We start from the raw sequence: 16597 nt of genomic DNA on the forward strand, positions 1-16597 counted from the left end.
GCCTGGAGGTGTGTTTGGGGCCCTTGTCCTGTTGAAAAATAAATGATGGTCCAACTAAATGCAAACCGGATGGAATAGCATGCCGCCGCAAGATGCTGTGGTAGCCATGCTGGTTCAGTATGCCTTCAATTTTGAATGAATCCCCAACAGTGTCACCAGCAAAGCACCCCCACACCATCACACCTCCTCCTCCATGCTTCACGGTGGAAACCAGGCATGTAGGGTCCATCCGTTCACCTTTTCTGCATCGCACAAAAACACGGTGGTTTGAACCAAAGATCTCAAATTTGGACTCATCAGACCAAAGCCAAAGCACAGATTTCCACTGGTCTAATGTCCATTCCTTGTGTTCTTTAGCCCAAACAAGTCTCTTCTGCTTGTTGCCTGTCCTTAGCAGTGGTTTCCTAGCAGATATTCTACCATGAAGGCCTGATTCACACAGTCTCCTCTTAACAGTTGTTCTAGAGATGTGTCTGCTGCTAGAACTCTGTGTGGCATTGACCTGGTCTCTAATCTGAGCTGCTGTTAACCTGCGATTTCTGAGGCTGGTGACTCGGATTAACTTATCCTCCGCAGCAGAGGTGACTCTTGGTTTTCCTTTCCTGGGGCGGTCCGCATGTGAGCCAGTTTCTTTGTAGCGCTTGATCGTTTTTGTGACTGCACTTGGGGAGACTTTCAAAGTTTTCCCAATTTTTCGGACTGACTGACCTTCATTTCTTAAAGTAATGATGGCCACTCGTTTTTCTTTACTTAGCTGCTTTTTTCTTTCCATTATACAAATTCTAACAGTTTATTCAGTAGGACTATCAGCTGTGTATCCACCTGACTTCTCCACAACGCAACTGATGATCCCAAACCCATTTATAAGGCAAAAAATCCCACTTATTAAACCTGACAGGGCAAACCTGTGAAGTGAAAACCATTTCAGACTACCTCTTGAAGCTCATCAAGAGAATGCCAAGAGTGTGCAAAGCAGTAATCAAAGCAAAAGGTGGCTACTTTGAAGAACCTAGAATATGACATATTTTCAGTTGTTTCACAAATTTTTGTTATGTATATAATTCCACATGTGTTAATTCAGAGTTTTGATGCCTTCAGTGTGAATCTACAATTTTCATAGTCATGAAAATAAAGAAAACTCTTTGAATGAGAAGATGTGTCCAAACTTTTGGTCTGTACTAATATATATATATATATATATATATATATATATATATATCACAGCTCTCTAGCACATACCATTCCTGAGATATTCCCAAATGCAAATATGGCACATCACATGACCTACATTAGCCAATAGAAGACTGCAGGTCTTTCTCTTCATATCGCAACTGCCGTACACACAGTCACATGTCCATTATCAACCAATAGAAGCTCGCAGGTCCTTAGTCTCCACATATACACAGTTTTACACCAGGTTTCCATAACAACCCAGCCATTTTTCTTCACTGCTGAAGGTCATCTTTAAAAGGGGCATGGCGCTGTGGATAACATTGTTAAGGGAGCGGAGTGCTGTGGAGGTGACAGTTCAGGGGGCAGGTAGGGTGGCCATTCAGGCCATCCTCAAAAGACAGACGTAAAAACCCCGCCCCCAGGACCTGTGTAGCCATGCCCCGTCCCACTCCGTAGCCAACATGGATTGAAAAAATAAAGGTAAAAATCAACTTCTGTCAGCTTCAGGGGTGAGAGGGACAGTGACTTTCTCCCTGCAGCTGACGCTCAGACAGCACAGTGCTGCTGTCTGAGAGTGAGCTGCTCAAAAGGACATCCCTGCGCGAGATATTCCCAAAAAAATGCATTAGCCGATAGAAGCCTGGTCACATGACCCTGATCAGTCAATAGAAGCTCGCAGGCCTTTAGTCTCCACATACACATAGTTTTACTCCAGGTTTCCATAACAACCCAGCCATTTTTCTTCACTGCTGAAGGTCATCTTTAAAAGGGGCATGGCGCTGTAGATAACATTGTTAAGGGAGCGGAGTGCTGTGGAGGTGACAGTTCAGGGGGCAGGTAGGGTGGCCATTCAGGCCATCCTCAAAAGACAGACGTAAAAACCCCGCCCCCAGGACCTGTGTAGCCATGCCCCAACCTGGTTAGGCCACGCCCCGTCCCACTCCGTAGCCAACATGGATTGAAAAAATAAAGGTAAAAATCAACTTCTGTCAGCTTCAGGGGTGAGAGGGACAGTGACTTTCTCCCTGCAGCTGACGCTCAGACAGCACAGTGCTGCTGTCTGAGAGTGAGCTGCTCAAAAGGACATCCCTGCGCGAGATATTCCCAAAAAAATGCATTAGCCGATAGAAGCCTGGTCACATGACCCTGATCAGTCAATAGAAGCTCGCAGGCCTTTAGTCTCCACATACACATAGTTTTACTCCAGGTTTCCATAACAACCCAGCCATTTTTCTTCACTGCTGTAGGTCAGCTTTAAAGGGGAGGGGCACTGCAGATGTCACTGTTATAGAGGATACTGTCGATATCTTTTAATGACATACACAAACATTAAATGAAATATACCTTTGCAAAGCAGAGTCCTTCTGCTAATAATAATAATAATAATAATAATGTCAAACTTGGAAGAAAATATGTACCTCAGGGTCTCCAATTCCTGAATCATAACCAGCCGAAACCAAAACTAGTTCAGGATTAAACTGAAAGTAAAAAAAACTAAAATTAAAAAAAAATAGCACAACAGCATACGAAATACAGGCTTATGCCCCTATATTTTACATTCCTGCCTATTAAGTACGGTATTATTATTGTCACTTACCTCAAAGGCCAAAGGCAGGAGCACATGGAAGAAAGCCGCAATGTAATCTGCATTACCCATGCCAGTCTAAAAGAAAATTAACAGAAATGCATGTGAATATGGCCAGACACATTCTGAAATACATTTTGGATATCTGAAGAAAAACACATTTTTTTTAATACTAAAGGCAGAATTTACGCATTTTTCATGCACTGTATTAGGCTACTTTCACACTAGTGTTTTGGCTTTCCATTTGCGAGATCCGTTCAGCGCTCTCACAAGCGGTCCAAAGTTTTTCCCTAATGCATTCTGAATGGATAAGGATCCGCTCAGAATGCATCAGTTTGCCTCCGAACAGGCTCCATTCCACTCTGGAAAACCTATATGTAGCCCTAACAAAATTACGGGCTCACCCCTAATGAAAATATATATAACCGATTAGAAGGAGTGAGATAAGTAAGGTACAATTAGTTCAAAAAATATACTACAATGGTCCAAAAATAACATAATTTATTTGAAAATCACAAAGAAGACACATGATCAGCACTGGTCACAAATAGAACAATAAACACAGGTTACAATACACATTAAAAACCAAGGGGACCGATGGTGAGCTGCCGATATATATATCTGGATATAAAGTGCAAGTGCATAACTATAACCAATTGGTCATCAATTGAAGGACATATAATATCCACAAGCTGTGGCTAGTAGATACCACAATAATATCCACATGCATATATATCAAAATTTGCCACAAGGTTGGTGTGAGATATACACCACATTTGTCAAAATTAAGGCAGTAAAGATAATTGAGATTAAATTCAGCACATGATAGAAAAAATACTGACCAATTGATATAATATATCGTGTAGCAACACCACCGGTCCACTCCCCAACGCACGTTTCGCGTACAGCTTTTTCAAGGGGTACTGTTCCCCATTAACTTTCAATGTTGTTCAAGACGGATCCGTCATGGCTATAGAAGACATAATACATGCGCTGCTCAGAGCCGAGATTATGGGCGCGCAGCTTTAGCTACCTACTCCTATCTCTCTTTGTGTACGCTGTTAACACGCCAGGTGCATGGGCGTGCTGCGTCCACCAAGCCCCTTTTAGTGCTGCTCTGCGCCGAGGGTATGGGCACGCAGCTCTAGCTACCTGCTCTACTGATGACATGCTATTTTATCAAGCAGACGCTACATGAATAAAAAGGGTGATAGGTAGATTATGAGAACTATACCTGGGCATGATATTGATGAGCGCTGGTGGCTATAACATTACCTAAAAACACTCAATGCACAACAAGTCATCCCAGTTTCTCTTCCCTGCTTTGTATAACAGACCAAGAAAGATACAAAAAATTCTTAGGTGATAGATGGAGAGGAATATATATATATGGTGATACATATTGTCTATTTATATGACACATGGGTGATAACATGTATCTATCTGATATCTCCATACCAAACAACAATTAATGGTGTACTAGGAAAGGAGGTTTGTTCACCTATGATTAAAAGAAACAATAGCCTCCTTCTTAAACTCAAGCCTGATTGAAATATGTGGGTGTTTAACCACAAAATAGTTTTACAAGTTTATTTGATATTTAAGCGTTCCTTTTCAGGCAGTAAAATTATTATTTCAGTTTCTATGGTAATGCAAACTAGTGTATGATATATAGTTAATCTACTAGTTTCCTGCATTGAATCTTTCCAGTTAGAAGGCATCTGACCCACCAAGGATAGAGCATATTTTAGTCTTCTACTCGCCATTTCAGACCCTCTTAAGTTTGGTGCTTTATGAAAATACACTATCGATTCCGAATGCTGCGCCACTCAGGATCATCACAAAGAATGTTTCAGTTCAAGGTCACTGGATGGCCAGCAATAAATGCTGAGGAGCCGTTGTATTTACCGTGATAAAACAATTTGGCAATATCTATTTCTATAACTCTACATTGTGTGGGTTCCTCTGTTATTCCTCTAAGAAATGTATGACTAAATAAGTGGAACAATCTGTAGAACACACTTTCACAAGGGGAATGGTAACACCCAGTTGTGAATTTAATCATACACTTCTAGGAGGAGTAATAAGGAATGGTGCAATGCAGAGTTCTAAGAAAAGATGCTCCAGAATTGTTATTTCCAGGGGAACACCAATATTCATGTAACAGATATGTCAGGACAGACAGAGCTCCCTTATCCAGTTCATCATTTCCTCAGGTTAGATTATCAACATTTGTTGGCAGAGTTTGCGTTTGGCCGCCACTCCATTCACTGTGTGAAGAGGGCTTGGAATCCCCATTAAAATTACTGATGATGGTCCCAGAGGACATTAGATAGGTTATAAAAGTGAATTGTGAGAACACCCCTTTAAAGGGGTTATCCAGGAGTTTATATTGAGGATTATCCTCTGGATAAGCCAGCAATATCAGATCTGTGTGGGTCTGACTCCATTCAAGTCAATCGAGATGAGCTGCAGTACCAAACATTGCCACTATACGATGTACATCGCTGTCCTTGGAAAACTGCCAGGAGCTTGCATCGCTCACCAGATCTTTGGCGAGTGCAGCGGCTCCCTGAACCCGCTGATCGTCGGGGGTGCCGGAACTCAAATCCCCACCGATGTTATAATGATGAATGAAAGCAGCACACACGGTCTCATCGGGTCACCAGAATGCAACAGCCGCCAAGAGGACCACAGATCCACAGCGGTCACACTAGAAAGTTGAAGTAGAAAAGTCGCAGCAGCATCTCCGTTTTTTTCTTTTTATTGCAAAAACTTCACAGCATATACAAAAATAAAGTGCAACGTTTCAGCCGTTACCATGCTTGATAAAGGCTGGTAACAGCCGAAACTTTGCACTTTATTTGTGTATACAGACGTGGACAAAATTGTTGGTACCCTTTGGTCAATGAAAGAAAAAGTCACAATGGTCACAGAAATAACTTTAATCTGACAAAAGTAATAATAAATTAAAATTCTATAAATGTTAACCAATGAAAGTCAGACATTGTTTTTCAACCATGCTTCAACAGAATTATGTAAAAAAATAAACTCATGAAACAGGCATGGACAAAAATGATGGTACCCCTAGAAAACACAGAACATAATGTGACCAAAGGGACATGTTAATTCAAGGTGTGTCCACTAATTAGCATCACAGGTGTCTACAACCTTGTAATCAGCCATTGGGCCTATATATATGGCTCCAGGTAATCACTGTGTTGTTTGGTGATATGGTGTGTACCACACTCGACATGGACCAGAGGAAGCAAAGGAAAGAGCTGTCTCAAGAGATCAGAAAGAAAATTATAGACAAGCATGTTAAAGGTAAAGGCTATAAGACCATCTCCAAGCAACTAGATGTTCCTGTGAGTACAGTTGCACATATTATTCATAAGTTTAAGATCCATGGGACTGTAGCCAACCTCCCTGGACGTGGCCGCAGGAGGAAAATTGATGACAAATCTAAGAGACGGATAATCCGAATGGTAACAAAAGAGCCTAGAAAGACTTCTAAAGAGATTCAAGGTGAACTTCATGCTCAAGGAACATCAGTGTCAGATCGCACCATCCGTCGTTGTTTGAGCCAAAGTGGACTACATGGGAGACGACCAAGGAGGACACCATTGTTGAAAACGAATCATAAAAAAGCAAGACTGGAATATGCCAAACTACATGTTGACAAGCCACAAAGCTTCTGGGAGAATGTCCTGTGGACAGATGAGACAAAAATCGAAGTTTTTGCCAAGGCACATCAGCTGTATGTTCACAGACGAAAAAATGAAGCATATCAAGAAAAGAACACTGTCCCTACTGTGAAACATGGAGGAGGCTCTGTTATGTTCTGGGGCTGCTTTGCTGCGTCTGGCACAGGGTGTCTTGAATCTGTGCAGGGTACAATGAAATCTCAAGACTATCAAGGAATTCTAGAGAGAAATGTACTAGCCAGTGTCAGAAAGCTTGGTCTCAGTCGCAGGTCATGGGTCTTGCAACAGGACAATGACCCAAAACACACCGCTAAAAACACCCAAGAATGGCTAAGAGGAAAAAATTGGACTATTCTAAAGTGGCCTTCTATGAGCCCTGACCTCAATCCTATTGAGCATCTTTGGAAGGAGCTGAAACATGCAGTCTGGAAAAGGCACCCTTCAAACCGGACACAACTGGAGCAGTTTGCTCATGAGGAGTGGGCCAAAATACCTGCTGAGAGGTGCAGATGTCTCATTGACAGTTACAGGAAGCGTTTGATTGCAGTGATTGCCTCAAAAGGTTGCGCAACAAAATATTAAGTTAGGGGTACCATCATTTTTGTCCATGCCTGTTTCATGAGTTTATTTTTTTACATAATTCTGTTGAAGCATGGTTGAAAAACAATGTCTGACTTTCATTGGTTAACATTTATAGAATTTTAATTTATTATTACTTTTGTCAGATTAAAGTTATTTCTGTGACCATTGTGACTTTTTCTTTCATTGACCAAAGGGTACCAACAATTTTGTCCACGTCTGTATGCTGTGAAGTTTTCGCAATAAAAAGAAAAAAACGGAGATGCCACTGCAACTTTTCTACTTCAACTATCCTGAGGATAGGTCATCATTATCAATTCCTGGTAAACCCCTTTAAGTAGGTCAAGTGCTTGATCATGTAATACCAGCTAGCAATACTTTGCAAATGTCAACTGTGTACCTGGTTCCAGGGCAGATTTATATTAAAGCCAGTTCCTCTGCCTTTTCCAACGGAGTCATAGTCCGATTCACGTAGATTTGGCCAGAAAGATCCATGTTCATAGCGATGCCAGGAGAAATATAGGACACTAAAAGATACAAAATGCACAAAAAAAGAATATTGCACATTCCTGCCTATATTTTTATTTGTGCATGTGTTCAGCCTTCATCTATATGATTTTCAATTAAATACAGCTGAAAAGTGTCCCAGTGTGTACAACCCACTTTCAGTTCAGCAAACTGTGCTCTATACTGCAGTGCTAGGTATAGGAGGACGGGCCGAAGCCTGCTCTGCTGCAGCCATCACTGGCTTCAGTGCTAATGTATTTTTTGTGACACATCACTTGCTGAATCCAGTCGTTGGATGCAGAAGTGCAGATCATCATGCCCATGCCAGAGAAGAAGTAAGCGAGATGTGGACCAGAAGGTAGACGCATGACAGACAGTGTGCAGGACCAGAGCTGTGGGTAGCAGGTAAGTATGACTCTTTCCATAGTGGAGGCAGGCTGTGGGCGCCTCTGAAATGTTATTTATTCCCAGACAACCCTTTCATGGCAAGTACTGAATATAGCAGCTCCACTTTATAAAGGTTTCTTTTATTCCTATTTATACTTGCACACGAGTCTCTGCATTTCCAGAACATACATACAGTAAATAGCTTTTCTAACTTTTTCTGAGGACATATTCATAGATTTTCTTAAAATTATGAACTGTATTAGGGTCCATTCACACGTCCTGTTTTTTTTCATCCTGAAAAACGGTCCGTTTTTTGCGGATCCGTTGTTCCTGAAAATGTTTCCGTATGTCATCCGTTTTTTGCGGATCCGCAAAAAACGGAAACATGTATACATTTCAATAATCAAATAAAGTTGTTTGGATTTCTTTGAAAAAAAAAAAATAAAAAAAAAATTTGTTATGTGTTTCCAGGAACGGAATCCGCAAAAAACGGATGACATACGGAATGACATCCGAATGTCATCCGTTTTTTGCGGATCCATTGACTTTGTATTGTACCAGGATCCGATTTTTCAGGACAAGAATAGGACATGTTTTATATTTAAACGGACATGCGGAACGGAACAACGGAAACGGACAGCACACATTGTGCTGTCCGATTTTTTCCAGGACCCATTGAAAATGAATGGGTCCAGATCTGGTCCTGATCTGTTCCTGAAAAAACGGAACAGATCAGGAAAGAAAAAACGGACGTGTGAATGGACCCTAACAGTGTTTTCCAGTGAATAGTGCATGCATATTTATTTATAGGAATTTAGAAAATGTTAGGACTTTCAGAAATTAACAATAAAATAGCCTTATTACTTACATCAGGCATCCTCAAACTGCGGCCCCCCAGCTGTTTTAAAACTACAACTCCCACAATGCCCTGCTGTACGCTGATACCTGTAGGCTGTTCGGGCATGCTGGGAGTTGTAGTTTTGCAACAGCTGGAGGGCCGCAGTTTGAGGGTGCCTGACTTACATGATGGGGAGAAAAAGCCAAATGTTACCACTTTACTACAGAACTTCACAGCCCTGATACTTAGCAACAAGACTGGCATGACAGGGACAGTTTTCTACAATCTACAATCACGGAGAAGGTGGACCTGGCACAGTAAGCAGAAGGAGCAAGGGTGCACGCTCAGTATACTTTCCTACTCATTTACCTATGGATTAAAAATACTTTTTCTCCAGAATGAAGCAATGAATCGCTAAAGGTGGATTTACACTGCCCAACTGAGCAGGAAATTATTGGGAGGGGACGTTCCTTCCCAATAACTGCCTGCTCATCAGAGGAGGCAAGAGCTGCATTTACATACAGCCATCACCTCCACTGTTTGGGGATGAACGATGTCTACTGCGATCACTTGTCCTCATACAGAGTCATTGTTTCTGGACAACAAATCACTGTTCACACAGCAATCTGCTGCCCAGAAACAAGGATTTAATGTGCTGCATGAACAGGCGTTTTGTTTGTGAGTGTTCATAGAAAATGTCTTCCTAATAATAGGCCTGACAATTGTGTGCCTTTAAAGGGGTTATCCAACGATTAGTGCAACAAATAAAAAATCCAACATCATCTAGGACATGACAACACCTTTCTAACACAGCTAGAACCAGCCCTGTACCTCACATGGATCCACAGATCTCCCCATTCATTGCTCCAAATGCTTTACTAGGTGCTGGTTTGAAAAATGTTGAATATTTTTTATGGGACAACCCCTTTAAGTGAAAGGTATCTTTACATTCAGCTGAGCTAGCCCATTGTGCATGGCATGACAGTCAATTTCCGCCGAAAGGAGTCATTGCGGCTGCTCTCCCAGGTCACACTAACGCCGATTGGCGTCATCTCGCGATAGCCGAGATTTCCTGTGAACGCGCGCGTTCACAGGAACGGAAGGTAAGCGAGTGGATCTCCAGCCTGCCAGCGGCGATCATTCGCTGGCAGGCTGGAGATGCGATTTTTTTTTAACCCCTAACAGGTATATTAGACGCTGTTTTGATAACAGCGTCTAATATACCTGCTACCTGGTCCTCTGGTGGTCTCTTTTGTTTGGATCGACCACCAGAGGACACAGGTAGCTGTGTAAAGTAGCACCAAACACCACTACACTACACTACACTCCCCCCCCTGTCACTTATTAACCCCTTATGAACCCCTGATCACTCCACATAGACTCCCTGATCACCCCCCTGTCATTGATCACCCCCCTGTAAGGCTACATTCAGATGTCCGTATGTGTTTTACGGATCCACGGATACATGGATCGGATCCGTAAAACGCATACGGACGTCTGAATGGAGCCTTACAGGGGGGTGATCAATGACAGGGGGGTGATCACCTCATATACACTCCCTGATCACACCCTGTCTTTGATCACCCCCCTGTAAGGCTCCATTCAGATGTCCGTATGTGTTTTACGGATCCACGGATACATGGATCGGATCCGCAAAACGCATACGGACGTCTGAATGGAGCCTTACAGGGGGGTGATCAGTGACAAGGGGGTTATCAGCCCATATAGACTCCCTGATCACTTCCCTGTCATTGATCACCCCCCTGTCATTGATCACCCCCCTGTAAGGCTCCATTCAGACGCCCGTATGTGTTTTACGGATCCATGCATCCATGGATCGGATCTGCAAAACGCATACGGACGTCTGAATGGAGCCTTACAGGGGGGTGATCATGGAGTCTATATGGGATGATCACCCCCCTGTAAGGCTCCATTCAGACGTCTGTAAGTGTTTTACGGATCCACGCATCTATGGATCGGATCCGCAAAACACATACGGACGTCTGAATGGAGCCTTACAGGGGGGTGATCAGTGACAGGGGGGTGATCACCCTATATACACTCCCTGATCACCCCCCTGTCATTGATCACCCCCCTGTAAGGCTCCATTCAGACATTTTTTTGGTTAGCGGAAGTATATTGCAGAAAAATATAGCGGAAATTGTTTGTTTTTTTTTGCGGAAATTGTTTTTTTTTTTTTTTTCTTTTCTTACAAAGTCTCATATTCCACTAACTTGTGTAAAAAAAAATATATATCTCACATGAACTCACCATACCCCTCACGGAATCCAAATGCGTAACATTTTTTAGACATTTATATTCCAGACTTCTTCTTACGCTTTAGGGCCCCTAAAATGCCAGGGCAGTATAAATACCCTACATGTGACCCCATTTCAGTAAGAAGACACCCCAAGGTATTCCGTGAGGGGCATATTGAGTCCATGAAAGATTGACATTTTTGTCCCAAGTTAGCGGAAAGGGAGACTTTGTGAGAAAAAAACTAAGAAAAAAAAATTTCCGCTAACTTGTGCCAAAAACAAAAAAAATTCAATGAACTCGCCATGCCCCTCATTGAATACCTTGGGGTGTCTTCTTTCCAAAATGGGGTCACATGTGGGGTATTTATACTGCCCTGGCATTTTAGGGGCCCGAAAGCGTGAGAAGAAGTCTGGGATCCAAATGTCAAAAAATGCCCTCCTAAAAGGAATTTGGGCCCCTTTGCACATCTAGGCTGCAAAAAAAGTATCACACATGTGGTATCGCCGTACTCAGGAGAAGTTGGGCAATGTGTTTTGGGGTGTCATTTTAAACATTCTCTTTTTATTAAAGTATACAACAGTAAAGCATAATATCGCATATACTTTTTGAATATTTGGGAAAAAGGCATGACCAGTGCAACTGGTCTACATGGCAAATTAGTGCAAGTCACCAGTATAACCTCTATCCAAGATAGCAAGTGGTACGCAGACCAAGATTATCCTGTAATGCGAGATTGCAGATTCCATACAATGGATTTCTCACTTAATGGACGACAAATAATAATAATAATAGTAGACATTAACAAAAAATTAAACCTTAAGACAAGTCTAAAAACCCAAACCTAAGAGCCGAAAAGGTTCACTCTCCTGACCTGATCAATCTCAATCTGAGATCTATGTACTCGAAAAAGTATATTATATTATAAACCTGTTTTTTCCTTCCGCAAGAAGCTGTGACTTAAAATTGAGACCCATGTTGAGGCAGAACCTACTCTTACGAAAATTTTTGTTCCTCTCTGGGTTGACAAGAGTTCCACTCCCCAAACACTCTCTGGATGGCGATATCTCAAGATCTCTGTTCCAGTTGATTAGTCATGTGCGACAACCAAGGTTGCCAAATTTCCAAAAAACCCTGTCTGTTGTGGGACTCCCAACTGGCTAATTCCTCCATTCTGCATAGGTGACCCATTTTCTCATACCACATGGCTATACTAGGCGGTTCAGTAGTTCTCCATAATGCTGGAACCAATAACTTGGCTGCTGTTATCATATGTGTCTGTAGATTGTTTTTATTAGGAGTAAAGTTGCCCTCTGGCCTCCACAACAGAACCAGGGGGGCAGTAAGTGACAAGTTTCCTGAGCAGATCTTGTTTATAGTCTCCTCTACTGAGTCCCAAAACTTTCTAATTTTATGACAATGCCACCATATATGGGAAATGCTACCCACATCTTCCTTACATCTCCAGCATTCACTAGAACTTGGTAAGTGTATTTTCCGGAGGAATTCAGGTGTACGGTACCATCTGGTTAGGGTTTTGAGTGAGTTCTCCTGCACTCTAACACATCTGGAAAAGCCATGTGAATGTGACAAAATAAAGGCTCTGTCAGGTTCATCAAGGCTTATCCCTAGTTCCTTCTCCCATTCTTTAAGGTAAGTGGGCGGACTGTCTCCTCTTTTTTCTAAGATCTGTCTGTAAATTAAGGATAAAGATTTAGATGGCAATTTTGGCAGTAGAACCATCGTCTCCAACCAGGTTGGGTCTATCTTTGAGTGGTATTTTGATAACTTGAACTTCTTACATGTTACTTCAAAGTCCCATCTTTGAATATCTGATCCTACTCTAGGTGACTCCCCCCTGAGAGATTCAAATATATCTGTGATGAGAGGTATTTTCAAAAGGTCTCCTACTTTGAGCTCTGAAACAGATTCCCACACCGGATTGGCCTCTATAACTCTGTCTGAAAGGACATAAGGCAACATATTAAGAGGGGTAACAGGGGATAGCTCTCCTTTGCTTAGGTTTAACGCTGATGCCCTCTGGCACTCTTTAATAGTACTTTTAGTGATCACACTTATAAGTTCCTGAGGGTTTAATGTTAGGGGTTTGTGCCATAGCAAGTGTGCACATTTTTTCCCCAATACCTCTCTTTCAAAGCGTACATGTAGAGGGTTATCCCCAGTTCTAGCTAAAGTCAACCATCTTTCCAGATGGATAGCTTGAACATAGGCGGAAATATCAGGCAGTGAAATTCCCCCCTGTCTTTTGCTCCTTATAAGTAGAGAGTGAGGTAATCTAGATTTTTTGTTATCCCATAAGAATTTCCCCATAATAGATCTCAATCTGTTCAGGAATGATCTGGGAATTGTTATTGGGAGGGAGCGAAGCATATACAGTATTTGGGGTAGGATGTATGAGGTCAACACGTTTTTCCTTCCTATCCATGAAATTCTGGGTAGTGAGGATTTATTCAGAAACGTTTGCACTTTTGTTAATAACGGAGTGTAATTAAGCCGGAACAGCTGAGAAGGGTTGGCTGGGACCATAACTCCCAAATATTTAATCGCAGTGGAGGGCCACTTAAATGGGGTCATTCCCTTTATCTTTTTCATGTGGGAAGGAGTTAGCGAGACTCCTATGGCTTCAGACTTCTCCATGTTGATTTTAAAATTGGAAATCTCTCCAAAGGCTTTAAAGGTGTCTAAAATTTGCTTCATTGCTTCGATAGGGTTGGTGACCATTAGCAGCAAGTCGTCAGCAAATGCTGCCATTTTATGCATATCACCTCTGAGTTTAATTCCTCTGATACTAGTATCTTGCCTGAACTTCAGCAGAAGTGTTTCTAGAACTAATATAAATAGTGAAGGGGAGAGGGGACATCCCTGCCTAGTACCGTTCTTAATAATGAAGGGGTCAGACAATGAACCATTGACTAGAATACGGGCTGTGGGAGCTGAGTACAGGGAGAAAATTGCCCTGACAAATGTATCAGGGAAGCCAAACGCCAATAAAGTACTCCGCATGAAAGGCCAACCAACCCTATCGAAAGCCTTTTCAGCGTCTGTCCCTAGCAATATTAAAGGCATATTTTTCTTTTTAGCATAGCAAACTGCATTAACCACTTGGCTAACATTGTGCCTGCCTTCTCTGCCGGGTACAAACCCCACTTGCTCCTCTCCCACCAAACCAGGCAACAGACCTGCTATACGATGACTTAGCAATTTAGCCCACCATTTTAAATCTGTGTTGAGGAGTGAGATTGGACGATAGCTACCACACTCTTCCGGATCTTTCCCTTCCTTGCGAATGATAGTGATAGTCGCTTCCTGAGCCTGCGAGGGGAGGGCCGAGCCACCAAGAAGGGAATTACACATCTTGGTGAAATGTGGGATCAGAATTTCCGCAAATTTCTTATAATACACTATAGGATAACCATCTGGTCCTGGACTTTTCCCAGATGGAATGCTAATGAGAACCTTGGCAACCTCCTCCTCAGTGAATGGCTTCAATAGATCTGTTCTATCCCCGGCAGACAAGGCAGGCACATCAATAGAGTTCAGGAAAGCATCTATGTTATTTTGCAGCAACGTACTATCCCTAGTTTCGGGACCCCTTTCTCCTTCCAGATTGTATAGAGAAGTATAGAACCTGCAGAATTCTTTCGCTATAGCTGGCGTAGCCGTTAATCTGTGGCCTTCTTTAGATTTAATTACTGGAATAAAGGACTTATTCCTCTGTGCCTTTAGCAGGTTCGACATCAATTTAGAGCTCTTATCCCCGTGCGAGAAGTATTTGAAACGCAAAGCCTGTAATATTTTAGCTGATCTAATGTTCAACTTGTCTTTTAGTTGAGACCTTAGGGATTTTAGCTGATTTAGAACTTCCATTGTCTGCGACTTTTTATGTAGCTTTTCCAGTGTGGAAATCTGCAAAAGCAGGGAGTTAATCAACTGTGTTCTTTGTTTTTTAACTTTGGCGCCTATACTGATAAACTCTCCCCTAACTACAGCTTTGTGGGCCTCCCACAACATCGGACAAGACATCTGAGGGGTTTCATTTAAGCTAAAATAGTCTAGGATTACCTTCTTAACTCTATCTTTATGTTCTTTCTCCTCCAAAAGGGTAGAATTGAGCCTCCATGACCAGGTCTTTGCGGGCATGCCGCTCAATACTAACTTCAGGCTCACCGGGGCATGATCCGATATTGTGATCGACCCTATAGCGGCGTCTCTAACCATAGGAATAACAGTATTAGATAAGAATATATAATCAATGCGCTGGTAGGAACCGTGCACTTTAGAGAAAAAGGTAAAGTCCTTCTCCTCTGGGTGAACTAACCTCCACACATCAGATAAGCCCATATCTGCCAGAGTTATCTGCAATCTACGTTTCTGTCTTCCCGATAACTGGGTCTTGGCAGATGTGGAGTCCATCACCTGGTCCAGTACAAGATTGAAATCCCCTCCTAGTACTAAAATCCCTTCAGAGAACATTTTCAGAGAATCTAAAACTTGCATCAGCCATTTAGTTTGACCCTTGTTTGGAGCGTATATGGCAGCGAAGGTAATCATTGAGTTCGCGACCTTCCCCTTAATAAATAGAAACCTGCCACTGGGATCAATTAATTTCGCTGTTAGCTGAAATGGGATATTCTTACTAAAACCAATAGAGACACCTCTAGATGCCGAAGAGTGAGTGGCATGGTGCCAGTCAGGAAAGTGTTTACTGGACATATTGGGGACATGGTCATGTCTGTAATGTGTTTCTTGTAGAAACACTATATCTGGGTTTTCTTTTCTAAGTGTGTGGTAAACTTGGCTACGTTTCTGCGGAATGTTCATTCCATTCACATTAAGTGAATAAATTGTGATGTGCGTCATATCTGGAGTACTTGGTATCTAGATCAAGCTTCTCATAAGTGTCAGCGAACCTAAAGACTCGACTCAAGAAAATAAAATAAAAGGACATAAAGACAAAAAACACACATATAAACAGAATAAAAGGACTTCCCAGTCCTATAGGCGCCGTACAGCGCAGTGGTGTAATTACATTTTTAGAATAAGAGATTGGGGGAGGGGACATAGGTAGAGACTTCTAGAAAAATCTAGATGAACCACCCACCCGACCTCTTATATAATTCAATAAAACTGACCGAATAACTACAACATTCCAAGAGTTCAGAACTCTCATCAAATGCGAGGACCAAGAGTATGCTGTTCCACAAGCTCTGAGGCCCATGGTAGTATTACATAAACTAATCCCCTCTCTCAGTACCTCGGTATATCAAACTGAGCATCAGACTAGTTTGCTAGCAATGGTTTAACCTAACATTCCAAACAGTGACAACTTTAAATTACTCTTACTATGGAGCACGTATATAGTAAATAGATGAACAAAGGTTCTCCCTGGGCCAAGTTCCTATCATGAGATAAACAAAACTTCAACCTCCAGCAACAGGAGGCCTCAATTCAGTCCCCTGTCAGCGGTTTCTTCTTTGTGCTCTTGTGTTTAGGCGTATCTCGCCAGGGTAACGGACCAGAAAGCTTGGGCAGCTTCTCCCTATT

The 16597-nt window shown here is 42.2% G+C and overlaps 1 protein-coding gene across 2 annotated transcripts in view; it reads right to left on the reverse strand.

Annotated features, from left to right (window-relative positions):
* Nucleotides 1-16597, reverse strand: part of HDAC10 (histone deacetylase 10) — a 59916-nt gene that overhangs the window by 30660 nt on the left and 12659 nt on the right. For both annotated transcript variants that reach the window (XM_044280252.1, XM_044280251.1), the window contains 3 exons: nucleotides 7445-7571; nucleotides 2771-2836; nucleotides 2592-2651 (listed from right to left, as the gene is read on the reverse strand). In XM_044280252.1, coding sequence (XP_044136187.1) covers nucleotides 2592-2651; nucleotides 2771-2836; nucleotides 7445-7571 — 253 coding nt within the window. The remainder of the gene's footprint in view (nucleotides 1-2591; nucleotides 2652-2770; nucleotides 2837-7444; nucleotides 7572-16597) is intronic.

The sequence above is a fragment of the Bufo gargarizans genome, chromosome 2 (assembly GCF_014858855.1).
Source record: "Bufo gargarizans isolate SCDJY-AF-19 chromosome 2, ASM1485885v1, whole genome shotgun sequence".
Lineage (NCBI taxonomy): Eukaryota > Metazoa > Chordata > Amphibia > Anura > Bufonidae > Bufo > Bufo gargarizans.